General features: G+C 40.8%; 2 protein-coding genes across 4 annotated transcripts; one reads left to right on the top strand and one right to left on the bottom strand.

The window, feature by feature from the left end:
- Nucleotides 1–1,579: 1,579 nt before the first annotated feature.
- On the bottom strand, nt 1,580–5,995 carry eef1akmt2 (EEF1A lysine methyltransferase 2). 2 transcript variants are annotated; one of them, XM_051076908.1, is made up of 6 exons: nt 5,807–5,995; nt 5,157–5,222; nt 4,851–4,965; nt 4,457–4,564; nt 2,675–2,906; nt 1,580–2,065 (listed from the first exon to the last, which is right to left on the bottom strand). In XM_051076908.1, exons 1-6 carry the CDS (start codon nt 5,914–5,916, stop codon nt 1,968–1,970), a joined length of 729 nt encoding a protein of 242 aa, XP_050932865.1. In that variant the 5' UTR covers nt 5,917–5,995; the 3' UTR covers nt 1,580–1,967. The 2 variants fall into 2 exon arrangements, with proteins under 2 accessions (XP_050932865.1, XP_018552379.1); XM_018696863.2 differs by having other exon boundaries at nt 2,690–2,906; nt 5,807–5,981.
- abraxas2 (abraxas 2, BRISC complex subunit) lies at nt 5,974–15,665 on the top strand. Of its 2 annotated transcripts, none has more exons than XM_018696861.2 (9): nt 5,974–6,087; nt 7,488–7,578; nt 8,886–8,922; nt 9,430–9,496; nt 9,902–10,092; nt 10,973–11,092; nt 11,803–11,887; nt 12,037–12,154; nt 12,245–15,665. In XM_018696861.2, the coding sequence occupies exons 1-9, from the start codon at nt 6,016–6,018 to the stop codon at nt 12,826–12,828; spliced, it is 1,365 nt and encodes a 454-aa protein (XP_018552377.1). In that variant the 5' UTR covers nt 5,974–6,015; the 3' UTR covers nt 12,829–15,665. The 2 variants fall into 2 exon arrangements, with proteins under 2 accessions (XP_018552377.1, XP_018552378.1); XM_018696862.2 differs by having other exon boundaries at nt 10,970–11,092.
- The last annotated feature ends 407 nt before the right edge of the window (nt 15,666–16,072 follow it).

Genomic DNA, 16,072 nt, shown 5'->3' with positions numbered 1-16,072 from the left:
AAATTGGTCTTTTTAATGGGAAAGTCAGTTTGACTTCCTGAATGAGTCTACAGCACACTGTGGCACATGTTTCAGACACAAGGCCAAGATATATCCACAGTTTCTAATTAACAAACTGACATACAAGTGTCAGCAGAGTTAGGAGCACATTACTCAAACTCTATCAACATCTGCAGGACTCCATCATTACTCAGTGACTTGCAGTTTATAAGCTTTTCATGAATAACAACATAAACAACTTTTATGAAGATGAGTATTTTTCTGAATAATTTCTGTTACAGTGCAGACTCCACTATTAGGAATGGAGAGAGTGACCAGACTGGTGACTTTACTAAGGCAAACAGGATTTGTGGTGTACTGTGTTTCTTAGCAACCGCACCTGTGCAAGGAAAATGAGTGGGCTAGAGTATATTCAAGAATGTAGCCTAAATGCACATTAAGATATAATGACACCATGACACAATGAAAGAGACTCAAAGAGCTGCCGTATGAGTTGTTTTAGAGACAGTGACAGTGCAGAGCTGACAGAGGTAAAGGAGAGGATATTTAACTGAGCTGGAGCTCAATGAGGGAGATTTCACTTCATGGGAAAATCTCTGTGAGAGCTGTAAACTTGGGCATAATATGCACATCCAGACAGGATATCCAGGGCCTTGTAAAATTCCAGGCAGTAATTCTTGTAAAGCTTGCATGTGTTTACTCAACAGCGTGCCTCAACATCGACGGCTCCCATTGGGCCACTGGCCCAGCTTGCAATTAGGATCCAGGGTTTGGCAGTTATTAATGATGCCATTGAGAAAGGAAATGGCAGACGAGCTCCTCTGCTCACAGAAGCCATGGCCTCTTGTTTATTCATTATGTCAGAAGTTCTTAATCATGGTCCTCGGGACCCCGGGCTCTGCTGGTTTCCAGTTTAGTCAATTAGGTGGGCACTATTTTTCACATGACATGAAAGATGGATGCAATTAACTACCTGGTAAGACAGAACAGTGGTTGTCCAATCTGGGGGTCAGGACACCCAACGGGCTCCTTGCAAAGTCATTCAAGGGGTTATATGATGATTTATGAAACAGGGAAACACGTTCAGCAGAAAATTTGCGTATATCTTTCTTTTCTTTTCAAGCCCCCCTGCTTTTGGCCCCTAGGTCTGTGATAATTAATCAAATCAAACAAACAAAGCCAGAATCATTGTCTGGCTGACCTATTACCACAAATATCCTCAGGAAAGCAATGTTACAGTTAAACAAGGGAACAAGGGTAAAGAGTTCAAATATGAAAAAGTCTCTTGACGCCATAAGGCATGGGAACCAATGTTAGATCAAGGGCCAGAGAGAACTCACGTTAATTAGAGGTAAAAGGTTTCATGTGAAAGCATTTCTTATGATACAAAATCAAATTGTGGGCTATCTCAGTATCAGCAGTTTGTGTTATTCAGCTTTTTTCAACCAGATCATTGTGCAATTTTGAAACACTTCAGATAATGTCTTTGTTTTGAAATCCACAGAGAAGACAGGAGTTAACAGATATCCCTGTGTATGCATTACATCAGCTTTGAGAGCAAAAGTCACTTGACAGAAAATACTATATTCAGGTATACTACATGAGAAAACATGCAGCAACATTTTAATACAAACAACCTTAAAACTGAAATTGAAAACAATAAATCGTGTTAATCGTCAGCCTAAATGTGTCATAAACATTACAGGATGTTCACATAAATATGTTTGACAGACATCAAAATCAACATCACAGAACCAAGACAAAAACTGAAGTCCCACTAGTTTGCATTGTACTGTATGTCTACTTCATCATTAGAGTTAAAAAAAAAAAAGAATCTGACATAATCAAATCTTGTATAAAAATGCCTTAACAAGGGTACAAAGATAAAATGATCTTCTGTGATAAACAGAAAAAAATACAGAATTGATGGGACAAAAAAAGACAAATATCCTCTGAGGACATATGGATCAATGTACTCGCTTGAAGATGAGTGCTGTGACATTGTTGCCCGTCTTGCCTCCAAATTGGAAACTGGGTGTTGGCAACGCCTGTACAAACTCAAATCCTGTCAGGCAACACAGAGGGGGGAAAAAAGTGCAGGTTAAGATATGTGCATTTTGCAAACTACCAGAACATCAACATGCTGTCTTCTTAAACACAGATTCCTATAATCTTTTCTTGCAGACTATGGCTACAGAGCGTTAGGGAGAAGAAGTGTGAGTTAAGAGCTATCCATCCGCCATCTGTGCTGCTTCCTGGGGCCTTGTAAAGACAGGCTGTCAGTGTGACAGATGAGATCTCACGGCCCTTTGGCCCCCTGCAGGCTCTCTGGAGTGACTGCACTGAGACAAGTGACAGCTAATGGAAGCCTGCCGAAATTCTGACTTTACAAGGCTGTTGTTGCCTGCGTCTTAACAACCTGCCAGGTAACTGTCGTGGTTTCTCAGAACTGTGTCTGTGTTTTGACTGACGGTCAGACAACAAAACACCCAGGTGTATAAAGATGTTGCACGCCGGAGAAACATCACTATAAATCACACCGATGCACGCCTAAAGGAACAACATTTTTCCGCAGTGTTTGAACCTATTTATAACATTGCAAACATGCATTTAAGAATATTAAAAAACATGTCATATATCAAATCTGAATAAGAAATTAATGATTTGACATAACTGTGTTTGCTTTCACCTTCTCTGAATCTGTCTAGCAGCTGCTCTTTTGTCCAGTTACAGGAAGTGATAGCAAAGAAGCCCTTGTCCTTAAGAGCATCTTTTAAAGCCTGGACGTAGAGTTTTTTCCCTTTCTCTGTGTCGTGGGGGTTTAAACTTATGGCATCATACGTTCCTTTGTCGATGCAGACATCAAAGTCCTTTAGCTCCCCTTGACAGTTTAAGAAATCCATCTCCTAAAATAAAGAAAAAGCAAGAAGTTAAAAAAAAGTTTGTTTGGTGATCAGCCCTACAGCAAACATAAGAGATGGCGCCTAATGTTTAGTCTGACTTTTTAGCTGTAGGGTAAACTATACAGTCACCTGGAGCAGAAATCTTTCAGCATCACCCAAGATGAAATGCGTTATACCTCACTGGTTCACTTTAAAACTAAATTCCAGCTGCTGACATGACAGCGGTTAATTCTGAGAAGGTTGCTGACCTACCATACCACCAGTGAAAGGAGGCCTTTATCTAGACAGAGGGCAGAACACCAGATCTCTGGGGTGAGCTCGAGAGCCACACGCTCACAAACCATGGGCCACAAAATCTGAGATTTACGAGGCGGGATCAACGGCGATTCACCAGAGACAGAAATGTTGCATATATTGTTGCAACTGACCTGAGTTCAATTTGAGTGTGAGCCTAAAAAATGGAAGAACTGGGAACATGCTGAAGGAATGCATGAAGGGGAAGTGTCAGCGCAGGGGTAAACAGTGACTAATGGCGATGGAGAGGGGGCTTGGCATAGATGTGAGACTAAGAGTGACTTTTGGGATAACGCCTGACAAGGAAGCTTTTTTTTTTACCGTGTGGCTATATATGCACACAAGCACATTCACACAAATTATTTTGGCATTCTGCAGTATTGACCAAAAAAAAAATCAACAAGATGCCAACATACCATTTCTCTCCCTCTCTCACACACACATACTCATATAACCACTGTGTCCCCCCCCCCGTCCACCTAATGGTCAATATTGACTTCAATGGGCTTTCTGCCCAAGCAAAACATTCACCGTCATAGGTGTGTTATGCATATAACATGCAACTGTATTATGCACACAGGAGAGGAAAACTCACTCGTCACATCCCTTATAGACCAGCCAACATTTATGACCTGTTTTTCTTGCATGTATATGTTAGTAGATGTGTTAAAGCCAATTCATGTGTGGTTTCGGGGCCGGTAAATCTGAATGGTGGGCAGATCTCCATCACTTTCAGGGGCTTCTTACTATCCAACTCTCCCACATGGTAAACACAGGAGAGTTTCCTCTAACCTTCCAAGGCCAAGGGTGGCTCACAGTGTGCTGAAAGCTATATTGTATCGCATGGCATTTAGGCATAAATTGGATTCATTTTGTATCAATGGGTGATTTGTGTATTGCATTAAATCTACCAGATACATCAAAATATTATGTTGCAGCACTTAAGGAGAGTGAATTTCATTAAAATGTTGATTGGGGTTGTTCACCTAGTCCTAACAAATACTCATTTTGCATAACAGTGATCAACTGAAGGTGTAACTGCCATCATCATCAGTGTGCACACGTTTCAACTGCATCGTGACATCCTTATGATGTTTGCTACAAAACCCATGAATCTTCAAATCCCAGTTGGAAAGTATGTCTGGTACATTTTCATTTCCAGCTGTCAGTCACTTCTTAACACGATGGTGATCATCTGAACTTGAAGCCCCTATGGCTGATAAATGTATAGTTTCAATGACAAACATGACTGTACCCACCTTCACAGTGACTTCTGTTAAGTCCTCCGCCTGCAGAACGTTTCTGACCAATTCTATAGACGCTGCAGAATAATCTATACCCGTCAGATTCCTGTATCCGTGTTTAGCCTTGGCACAAAAAACACAGCAAATAAAGGAGAAAGTTTGATCAGCTGTTCTAGAAATGTGAATGTCATCACAGTAGATCTTGCTGTTACTGTCTATTAAAGGCTCAGTTCACCTAAATCAAAAACATACAATTTCCCCATTACCCTGGATAATCCACAGTTGTGGCTCTATTTTTGTGATTTGTTGTTATTGTGGTGAACTGAATCTTCAAACATTGAAATGAAGAACCCACTGAAATAAATGAATAATCACTCAGTGTCAAAATCTACTTTTACTCTATTCACACCAATTCAACTAAAAAGGCTCCATTTCCCGTGCCAATGTCCAGAATGGCAGCATTTTCTGAGATCTTAGCTTTGTCCATCCATCGCAGCACGCGGCTCATGCTTTCCTCACCAAACCTTACAAGAAGACAAAAACACACAGACTTTAGTAACAAGACAGGATATTGTCAGAAACTAGAAATACTGCATTAACCAAATCTAACTTTACAAGTCACTGAATTTTGACTTAACAAGCAATCGTGCTCATAATAACCAGTGGTAATGTTGGCAATGAGCATGTCAGTGTGTAAAGAGCTGTGTGTGATTACCATATCTCACCAACATCCCCGATGTCTTTGAATGTCTCAAGTTCTTTTTGGTATGCATCTTCCCAACTGCAGAAAAGGACACTGACAATTAGTAATATGAAGCATTGCTGTATCAGAATCATGACATTGAGTAATGCAAAAAAGAAACACATGCATGAAGAGGCAGCTGCTTATGTCTTATAAATCTGTGTTCTTCTTGCAAGCACCCATTAGACCTGCTGCGCTCTCTTGTTCAGGAGGACAGCGCACATCACCCAACATCCAATGCTGACTTCATAGTTAGAGCAACAGTAAACGAGAAGAGTGAAAATCTGCATTATATTTTAGAGCCAAAGCCAACGTTATTATATGTCTTGTTTTGTCTAACCAAGAGCCCAATACTCAAAGACATTCCATTTACTTAATATTCAGTCAATTAGCTGTCAATCGACGTATCGATTAATCACCTAATCGTCGCAGCCCTACTCTATTTTTCTATATAACATTGTGTATAAATTGCAGCAGCTGGATAAAATACAAAGGCTACAGTGTATTTTGAAAGAGTTTAAGTTGTATATGTAGCTTTGTTGTTGTCTCTTGTAGCTCGGTGGAGCCTGACGAGAATCACCCAACATCACAAGTTAACGTTAGCAGAGGATTACAACACTCACTAGTCTTTAGTTCCGAGTACTGAAGGTCCAAAATCGCTGTCTGAGCATCTGTCTCCCTCCGGATCTGAGGGATTTCCACAGCCATGTGTGCTGTCTGTGGCGTCCTCCATGCTGCTTAAGTCTTCGCCTACACTTCCCAGAACACCTTGCCTTTGAGGAGCGTGCTTGCAACCGCGGGGGGCATCGGGATTGATAGGGATGTTTCCATCATGGCGGCATCCATTTCAGGTTATACTTTTAGTTCTGTGTGTTATCACAGCGCCAACAGCAACTCAGATCATGTAAGTATTCGTAATTATGTTGGCAGACTATTATGCAATAGTTGCTAAAGTGCGCGTAGCTCGGCGATGTGTCTGATCGTTCACCAGCGGCATTAGTTTGTGTTGTTTTCCAGTGTCATCATCCTGTTGCTGGCTAGCTAGCATTGGTGCCGTCTATTTACAGGAGGAAATGACTGTGTAGCTGCAGCAACATGAAGACAGGACTTGTCATTTTGAAACGGTCGCATGTGTTGTAGCTGCACAAGCGTTAAACATCACGTTATAACACTAGCCACAAAGGACCATGTTTATAAATACCTGCCATAACAATGTGGGGATGCTGCTGGGAAACTTTGAGCACCAGGAAATACTCAGTAGTTAGCCACTTAGCATGTTAGCTAAGCTACCAAGTCAAGTGACTTCCGTGTATGGGTGCTGCTAATATCTATAGACGCTTCGACCTGATATCTGTTAGCTGTTAGTGTCTCACCAAAAATAAGACGCTAACGCAGTAAATTTTTAAACAAGGAAACATGAACCCTTATTGTTTTTCCCGTTTCCGCATTGCTAGATTAGCTTCTTAGCCACCTAGCTAATACGAGTTGTATTTAAGTCCGTAAGGTCTAACAAAGTGACTGACGTGTATAAAAATATTTTCTCTGTTTTGACTTTGGCTTGCTCGTCGTAAAAGCACAGCAGAGGAGATGTACTTTCTGATAAAGGGAAAGAAACCTTGCACCTAAGTGTTGGAGCAAACTAAGCTAGCGTCAGCGCTGTTTACATCTGTTTTCTTCCTGCCAGGACTTTAAACTCGACCTGAGCAGGTGGATAGTTTCTACTTACAAGTTTGTCTGCATTCCAGGCATTAGCCGGAGGAGCTTGACAGCGCTGTGTTTACCAGCTGCTGTCACATGTCAGTGAAGTAAACGACTTCATTTTGCTCCCAGAACAAAAAGCTCGTTTGTTATTTTATGTTACATGAAGGAATGTCTTTGTTATGATTCAGGGATTCTGATATTTATATTACTGCTTTGTATGAACATAGCTATATCTAAAGTATTACTATTTGTCTGACTGCTCTGTATCATATCTTGTATTATTATTATCTTGTATTATATTACTGTAGAGGTGCAAATATATTTTTTTGGTCAGCCAGTTTATTAATCAATAAGTTGTTAAGTCTACCTCCAAAAATGGTAAAAGCAGCTGACATCTTGAAAATGCACATTTTATTTGAGCCAAAGATATTCAGTTTATAGTAATTTAAAACAGAGAAAAGTTAACATTCACATTTGAGAAGTTGCAACTCCAGTATGTTTTGTGTTTTTGCTTGAAACAAGCAACTGATTTGTAAACTGATTGTTGATTTCTTTTCAGCATTTGTGTCCTAACCACAGCTCTTTTAAAATGTGTTTGCACAGGAGGGCTTCCTATTAGGAGAAGTAAGGCAAGAGGAGACTGTTAGCATCAGTGACACACAGATCAGCAGTGCAGAATTGCTCCAGGTAGTAGGTAAGCCCTGAAACAGACAAAACATAAACTCTGTGGCATCTTAGGCAAGAAGGAGCAGCTGATTAATGTCTGCGACAGGAGCCTTAAGCAGTTTACAAGATCATAGCTTCATTGGCCTTTTTCCACTGAAGACATTTTGACATGTTAAAGCAAGAAAAGTGCAGGTGTAAACAACAAAATTAATGATGGCTGAATTCATTCACCTGACATTGGAATACAGCAGAACCACTGTTAATGTCATTAATATCATCTGTCATTAATATCATTTCCTGTCATGACAAGTCAAAATGTATGCTGTGAAAAAAAGCCTGATACTGTTTTGTCCTCTTGCACCATTGCACCAGGCATGGCTTATTAGAACAACATGTAATACAAGTTCTGTTAAGGCCCCTGTACACTCATGGTCCACCCACACAGGTGTTTTCACTTGCTCTTCCCAAGACTGCGTAGGTGTGCACAGACTGACATCTCCCTCCCTCCCTCTGTAAATTCAGTTGCATCTATTACAGCTTTTATCATTCTTATCAGGGGACACCTCCTGAACACATCAGGTTATTCCCCACATAGCACTGCCCAACTTTAACCTAAGGAGAAGTTTGTCATTAACATTTAAGCTCACCTTTCAGTATCAGTCGACCAGACTGTGGTCAAAAGGGACTTTTGAAAGGGGGGGGCAAAGCACAATTACTCAGATTTATTCATGTTTACATTTCAGTTTGAAATAGATGATCAGACAACATAATTATAGGAGAACCACAGGAATTGTTATTAGATTTTAACCTGCCAAAATAGGGCAATGAATCAAAAATGTTAACAAAAGATTATTAGTTTTTTCAGTGGTGTGGGTTGCTTGGTTTTACTGCTTCCTAAATTTCTCCTCTGCCTCTTCAGTCTTATGAGGAGAGGCATGCTTTACTCTGTTTACTCTGTCCAAGAAGTGTGCAGATTTATGTTAATGCACCCCTTTTCAAAGTGGTTGGGTTAAGAGTCTGCTTGGTGTGTGTGGTTTTGTCTTGTAAATTAAGATGACTAAAGCTGAAAGCCAATGTAACATAATCAGTAACAGAAGCATTTCAGCTTTGTGAGTTCACAGTTTGTGTGGCCTTATGGGTCAAAACAGTGATTTTTAAAATTCAAATTACAGATGTTTTCATGAATATAATAAAGATATGTCAGGAAGTTGCAGTCCTTTGTTCTGAATTTTGTTTTTTTTTTTTGACGTTGACTTACATTTGGATTATTCCTTTAAATATTTACATTGATAGTGCTATTAAACTGAAACATTTGTCACTATTTATTCCCTACAGAAATCCATAACCATGATCCTTGTGCACAGTTGTTTAGGTAAGATATGAGCTTTTTATTCTCAGCCAGCTTCTTTTATCATCAGTCTTCATCAGTACACAGTGTAATGTGCCTGAATTTCATCATGTGTACTAATGTAGAACAGACACTGCTTTAGGGAGACAAAAATGCTCAGCCAACAAAATTAAATTGTTTAATTTAGGAAATCCTGACACAAAATGTTGTTGTAACACATGTATTAGCAAGGTATGCTAGACTGAACTGGCACTTTATAAGAGAGATTTAGATCTCTCTACATTTATTTACTATATAATAAAAAGTGCCTTGTGGTAGCTTTGTTTTTGGTCACTGACATTTACTGATATTTTAAATGGATAGTTCTCAGTTACCTTCTATCCATTTTAGCACAGGCTGAATTAATTTGGACAGTAGATGGCCCCATCTGACAAGTCTGGGCAACACAGAGGTAGATTAAGGCAGAGGAGGAGTAGGAACATGATGAATCAGTTTGAACTTACTTGTTTTTTTTTTTTCTCCTCTCATCAGCTTTTATGACTACGCAGGCAAAGTCAGTGAAGAAAATCTCAGCAGCATTCTTAAAGATAGGCGGAAAGTGAGTGATTTTTTTTTTTTTTTTAATTGTCATTTCAACATACAATGTGACTGATTTCCTGTGAAATATTAGTGATTCCTTCCTGTTACTTTGAAACCAAGGCTGTGCTAAAATAAATGCTAAGAAATCAGGCATGAATTTATCTATTTTAATAAATTTTTTCTTGTAAACTAATGAGTGATTATTCAACAAAATGTTACCAAATGTTACCTTTCCTTATTGAGGCATATTAATAAAGTGAACATACAAGTTTCATAATCATGTGGACAGTTTTTTCCCCAGTTACTGTATATTGTGTTTCTGTGGCCAATGTAATTGTTGTTGGTTCGTTCTAGATTGGGTTGGATTTATGATACTTTATTGGGATAAATGCATTTTAAAAGATTTGTTTCTCCGGTCATGTAGAATGTCATTGGTTGGTACCGGTTCCGGAGGAACACACAACAGCAGATGTCGTTCAGGGAACAGATCATCCACAAACAGCTGACTCAGCTGCTTGGTGTACCCGACCTCGTCTTCCTTCTTTTCAGCTTCATCTCCACAGCCAACAGCTCCACGCACGCACTGGAATATGTGCTCTTCAGACCTAACCGCAGGTAATAACGATCAGACTCTCTCTCTCTCTCTCTCTCTTCTCTCTCTCTCTCTCTCTCTCTCTCTCTCTCTCTCTCTCTCTCTCTCTCTCTCTCTCTCACTCACACACTCACTCACTCACTCACACACTCACTCACTCACTCACTCACACATGATATCTCATGTAACTACTGTCTGATCAGTAAATATCTACTATTGTCCAGATTTTTTTATTTACCTAGAGTTCCCATCCTGTCTGATGTTTTCCTATATCTTAAGTTCTATTTGCACACAGATACTACAATCTGTTTGCTATCTGGGCCAGTAATGAAAGTCATTACGTAAACAATCTACAATTAAATAGAGTTTTTCTGTTAACGTCATTAAAAAAAAGAGAAAAATTCAGCGTTTCTGTCATCAGTTACATTCATTCCCTGGCCTCATGTTCCCTTACATAAAAATAGTCCCAGCTCCATGCAGTGATGTGCAGAGATTTTAAATTTGGAAAAAGGAAGCACTGGTACCCAAACAGAAATGGATATTGGAAGTTGAGTCGAGGGATCTGGAGAGAAAAAGTCATATTGGTGCATCCCTACTTTTGCATACAATTATGTATAGAACATTGAAAGAGATTAAGTTAGTGCATTTACTTCTTACTGGATTCAATAAATGTGTAAATGATACATTACCAATGCTTTACAAATTCACAAAATTATGAAATGGTAACTTGGGGGAAAGATTTCTTGGTATTTCAGCTTCATAAGTCACCAAAACCTGTGTCACTAAATGAAGAAATGCTTAATCAGAGGGGTCTGTGAAAGCAGAAAAAGTCATTATTTGTGTTGCCAATAGTCTTATGTGGTATTACAGGATTAATGCTAACTGCTCATCTCCACTCAGTAGGTACAACCAGAGGATCACCCTCTCAATCCCAAACCTTGGCAACACAAGCCAGCAGGAATACAAAGTGTCCTCAGTGCCCAACACCTCACTCAACTACGCCAAGGTCATCAAAGAGCATGGGTAAGGTTTACTCCCAACTTTTTTTTTTTTTTAATCATCCATGTCACTGCACTACTCCCATTTTTGACTCAGGGATGGTTTAGACAGCCACATGTCTCCTCTGATAAGCGTGGAATTGCAGCAGCCACCTGTTGTCATCTCACAGCATATACTATAGCTTCACGTTGAGGGTATAGCACGTGCAACTCCCTCTCACCCCCACCCCCACCCCACAACGCTGATCAATTCATCAGTGGGAGTTGATTCCCTGCCACAGTCGTAGTTTACGCTTCGAAACTGTACTAGTATCTGTGTACATTTGCAGGTGACTGACTGCAGCGGAAAGCTGGTATGTGACAGGCTTCAAATGCTTCTGCTTCTCTTTCTACGTCTTTGCGTCTAAACTTAGTCCCACTGTTTTTGTCATAGATGTAGTATCGTCTGCGCTGTAGGAGGTTTTAGCCAGGCCTGTCTGTCCAGCGTCTGACAAGATTGCTATATTTTCACCTCAGCTCATTCAGCTGATATTTATGTGTGACAGCTAGTGCAAGATTATCTGATTTATCTTGGTTATAGAAGGCGTCTGAAATGTAACCACTACACCTTTACTGCTCCGGTTCTTTTGTAGTGTATGATCTTCATGAACAAATTTGGAGAGTGTGTACTGTGTGATATTATTTATCATGTACTGATGATGTAACAGATGTATGTGTTGGTAAATATGTCTCCAGGGCTGAATTCTTTGACAAAGATGGTGTGATGAAGGATATCCGAACAATATTCCAAGTCTACAGCGCACTACAAGATAAAGTGCAGGTGAGTCAGATGACTACTAGCTGGTTGCCTTTGCCAGAGTGGTGTAGTAAAATTGATCGCTCATCAGATGACTCAAAGGAAGTTTTTTTTTTTTTTTTTTTTCCCCTTTTGTGTGTTTTTCACCCTTGTTTCCTTTGTCTTGTTTTTAGGCTGTGTGTGGTGAGGTAGAACAAAGTGAACGTGTGAAGGAGAAAATTCAAGAGGATGTAAACAAGCTCAAACAACAAATTGCTCTCAGGAAACGCAAGACAGCAGAAGAGGAGAGGAGTACGTACCTGTTTCGGATTCTATAAACTGGAATTACATCATTAAATTTCCAAATGCATGCTGAGTTACATCTTTCTCTCTGTCCCGCAGGGCTCCGTGAGGCTCAAAATGCGGATTCCCATTCCACTCCAGAGGAGAACACAGAACCTTCTGAGGCTTCCCTTCTGTCCAGGATAACCTTCCATGCACCCTCTGCCCCGGAGCGGCCCAGTACCTCGCCTAACCCTCCGTCTTATGCCGACCTCTCGACCCAGGATGACTCTCTGCCCTCCTCTTCTTCCCCACCCACCAGTGCTGCTCTACTACCCCGGCCCCAAGCCGTGGGCTCTCCGGGACACCCTACCCCGGGCCCGCTGGGGATGGGCCTGGGCTTGGGCCTTGGGCTGGGCCTAGGCCTTGGCGCCAGCTCCAATCCCGTCACCACTCCCAGCACCCCGTATCTTGGCAACGGTGACGGATCGAGCTCTGACTCGTTAGACAGACAAGCTGCGGGGCAGGAAGATGATGAAGATGATGAGGATGATGACGACGACGAAGATGAAGACAGTAGCGAATATGAGAACTTAGTGAGTGAAACCACTCATCTGCCAACGGTCGTAGCCAGCGTTTTAGCTCAAGGCCGACCAGCTGCCCTCAGTCCTGATGGGGACGCTCGTGGCTCACAGACCACATAGAAACATGCCATAGGGTGTGTAAGGGACACGCATAAGTGACGCACCTTGAAGGGTGGGCATCTCAAGCAATCAAAGATAGACAAATATAGACAAAAGAAGTGCCAGTCCTGAAAGTGAAAGGCATGCGCAGGTGGTGTCCCGCTGTGTGTATTTCTTCTTGTCTTAGTCTGATCTCCATTTTATGGGGAAATCTTGTTAGGCTTCGCAGGCTTAACAGGTGTGTGTCTCACTGGGGGGGAGGTGGGGTTGTCTGTTTTCTTTTTTTTTTTTTCTTTTTGGGACGGGGTGAGTCCGGGTCCTTCACTTTGGATATGTCTGGTTTGAGTGTCGGACGTGGATATTAAAACACAATGTATGCCAACTGGTTGGCAAGCCGACTCCTTAAAAAGACAGACCCTGCTCCTCGCTTTCTGTATCTTTCTGTTTCACATTTGCATCACCAATTCTGAGCACCCACTCTTGCATTACCTCTTGCACTATTCTTTCTTTATTTTGGCATCTTTTAAACAAACCATTTAAAACAAAAAAGCAAAGGGAAAATATTCTGCGGCCTTCAAACAATTTTCAAAATGAAATAGGCAAATGGTTGTTAACTCTTTATTTTTTAATTTGAAGAAAGAAATATATGTAACTACACATTTCTCTCATTTTGGACTTTTGGACTACATTTTATTTTTCATATTTCCATCGTTAATCATGCAGTTGCCTATTTAAATTATGAAGAATAGATTTCAAACAAAATTTACTCTGCCACTTCTATAATGGGTGCTTTATATATACATATATATATATATTTTGTCAGAACAGTTAATCTAATTTGATTGACAAGAATGTCAATGTCTAGTTCTTCTTGGATAACACTGAAATTGTATGCGCTTTGCTGCACTTAACAAAACTTAAGATTTCTTTATTATTGTGCTATACCAATGCTGTCATGTTGTGCCACTTGAGTAGTCCTCTTTGACCACCCTGAGCCAAACTTAGCTCAGCTTTTGTGCGTTGTACGGGGTTCACAGGGCAAACAAAATGTACTGTAGCTTTACTAACCAGATGCTTAAGGTTCCCTTCTGCTGCTGCTGCAACACAGAGAGCTACCACTAAAAAAAAAACTGCATCTGTCTGTTCTTCTTCGTATAAAAACCTGGCTGCTACTTTCACTTCACAGTGCTGGCTGTCTCTAATACTACTGACCGTGATCATATAACCACTCTAAGCACACTTCTCGCTGACTTGTTCTCTATTAAAAGTCATAACGGAAGGCTGGTAACCCCCCTGTAGTGTGTGTGAATTGTAACCTTGGGAACAGAGAGCGAGAGATCACCTTCCTGTCTCGGCATAGTTAACAGCAGACCTCATGTATTCTGACCTGGTTGGGTCATTGTTGTGTATGGACCTGGATAATGTGATGAAAACATCATGACCTTGCTTCAGTATACAGTGCCTTCCACTCAGGGCAGTTTCTGTCTGCACACAGAACACATTTACAGATCTCTCTCGAGGGGTTAAATTATAACAAACTGTGTTGTGTCTGCAATAATCGACTTCCAGCTTCTTTTTTTTTAAATCCTGCAGTTACATGCCTCCCTTCCTTTCCTTTCTATGATGTTGTGTTTTGTCTACCTGAAACAATCTTCACTGCTTCCTAAAGCTGTTTTCCCCTTTTTATTTTTACTGACGGCTTCAAATTGGACCTATATCTCATGGTTGCAGCTGTGACTTTGCTTGCTTTATTATTTGAAACTGGAATTTACAACTGTAAAGTCAGAGGGAGGATCTGTTTAGTGGCCGAACACCCTGCAAGGCAAAATTGGTATGATGAGCATAACTGACATGTAGATTTTTTTTTTTAAACATCTGGCCCACTTGAAGACTACTGAGGTGAGGATTGATTGGGTGCTGGATGTAGGACACCCTCCTTGCATGAACTGGACGGTTCTAGACACAGTTATATTCAGCATGGACATACGTTTGCACTGCACACAGAGGGCATCTTAACATCGCGATCAGCAGGTTGCACTCAAGTTTGGAAATGAAGACATTTTGTGGCGGGAGAAGCTTTGCCTTGTGAACAAGCTCCACTTTATTTACACAGCCTGTTTGTATGTCATGTTTTTTGCCTTAGGGTCTTCTAATTTGCCCTGATGTGTAATGCCAATGCGTCACTGATCGGGAACTGGCACTCAAAATGTTACTTAATAATCACTCAGAGTAACACAATCACACAATGTTAAAAGAAATGACAAAATCAATTTGCTAAGAGTATGGTTTCCTTTGAGTACTGGAATATAATAAGGAAATAAATAATGAATGTATAGTAGACAAGGGAGGGGGGGTAGCATTTAAACAGCACTTACTTTACAAGCTTGTCTCAGTTGAGTGTTGTGGTATAGAGCAACAGTTCTCAGTGTTAGTCCTCACTCTTAATCCTGGTCCTCAGGCCCTAGATGATTGCTTTTTAAGTCTTACTTTCTGGCATTCCCAGGTGTAACCCTCACTTGAGGGCCAGAATGAAAATCAGCAGGGCTCTGGTGGTGCTGAGGACCGTTGGTGTGAGAGGACTACCATTGATAGGGTCCTATACCTGTCAAGTTCCAACATAATACAAACATACACTCATGTACTATTACTGTATGGGGTCACCTTTCCCTTCCCTCCCCATGCGGGCCATTGCAACATCAACACCTCCCTGAAGCACAAAGTCCAGTGCATAGCTTAGGTCTTCTTGGCTTTTATCTGGATTTGTGTACTTGACGAAAGTAGACAAAGGACTTGGTTAGATGAGCACAGAGAACATGGTTCTTAAACTGGGGGATAATAAATGAGACATGCATATGTGACACGATGTGCCCTTGTTTTCTTAATGCAACTAACTTGAGTTCCAGTTTAAACGTTCCAAGTGTTTTTGCATGCAAATGTGTTGCGATCATTTTTTTTTATCTTCTTGAAAGAACTTGTGCCAAACCTTAACTCATAGTTTTATTTTGCATGTGTATCTGCGCGAAACCTAGTAGTGCTGGCATTAGTGACATCACATCGGAGTGGGACGGGCTTTCCCGTGAACAAGGGTTGCATAAATTCTCGCTGATGAGCGGATAAATTGGTAAAGCATTACTTTCGATGCAACTTTAGTTTTGGCTACGGAGTGCGTAGATGCCCGTCAACGATAATAATAATAGTAATTCATCGCTGAGATACATGCTCCAGCTGTCATGCATTACTGCAGACTGCTTGCTGCAGTATTTTT

Source organism: Lates calcarifer, linkage group LG16_LG22, assembly GCF_001640805.2.
Source record: "Lates calcarifer isolate ASB-BC8 linkage group LG16_LG22, TLL_Latcal_v3, whole genome shotgun sequence".
NCBI classification, from domain to species: domain Eukaryota; kingdom Metazoa; phylum Chordata; class Actinopteri; family Centropomidae; genus Lates; species Lates calcarifer.
This window is presented reverse-complemented; position numbering and strand designations above follow the sequence as displayed.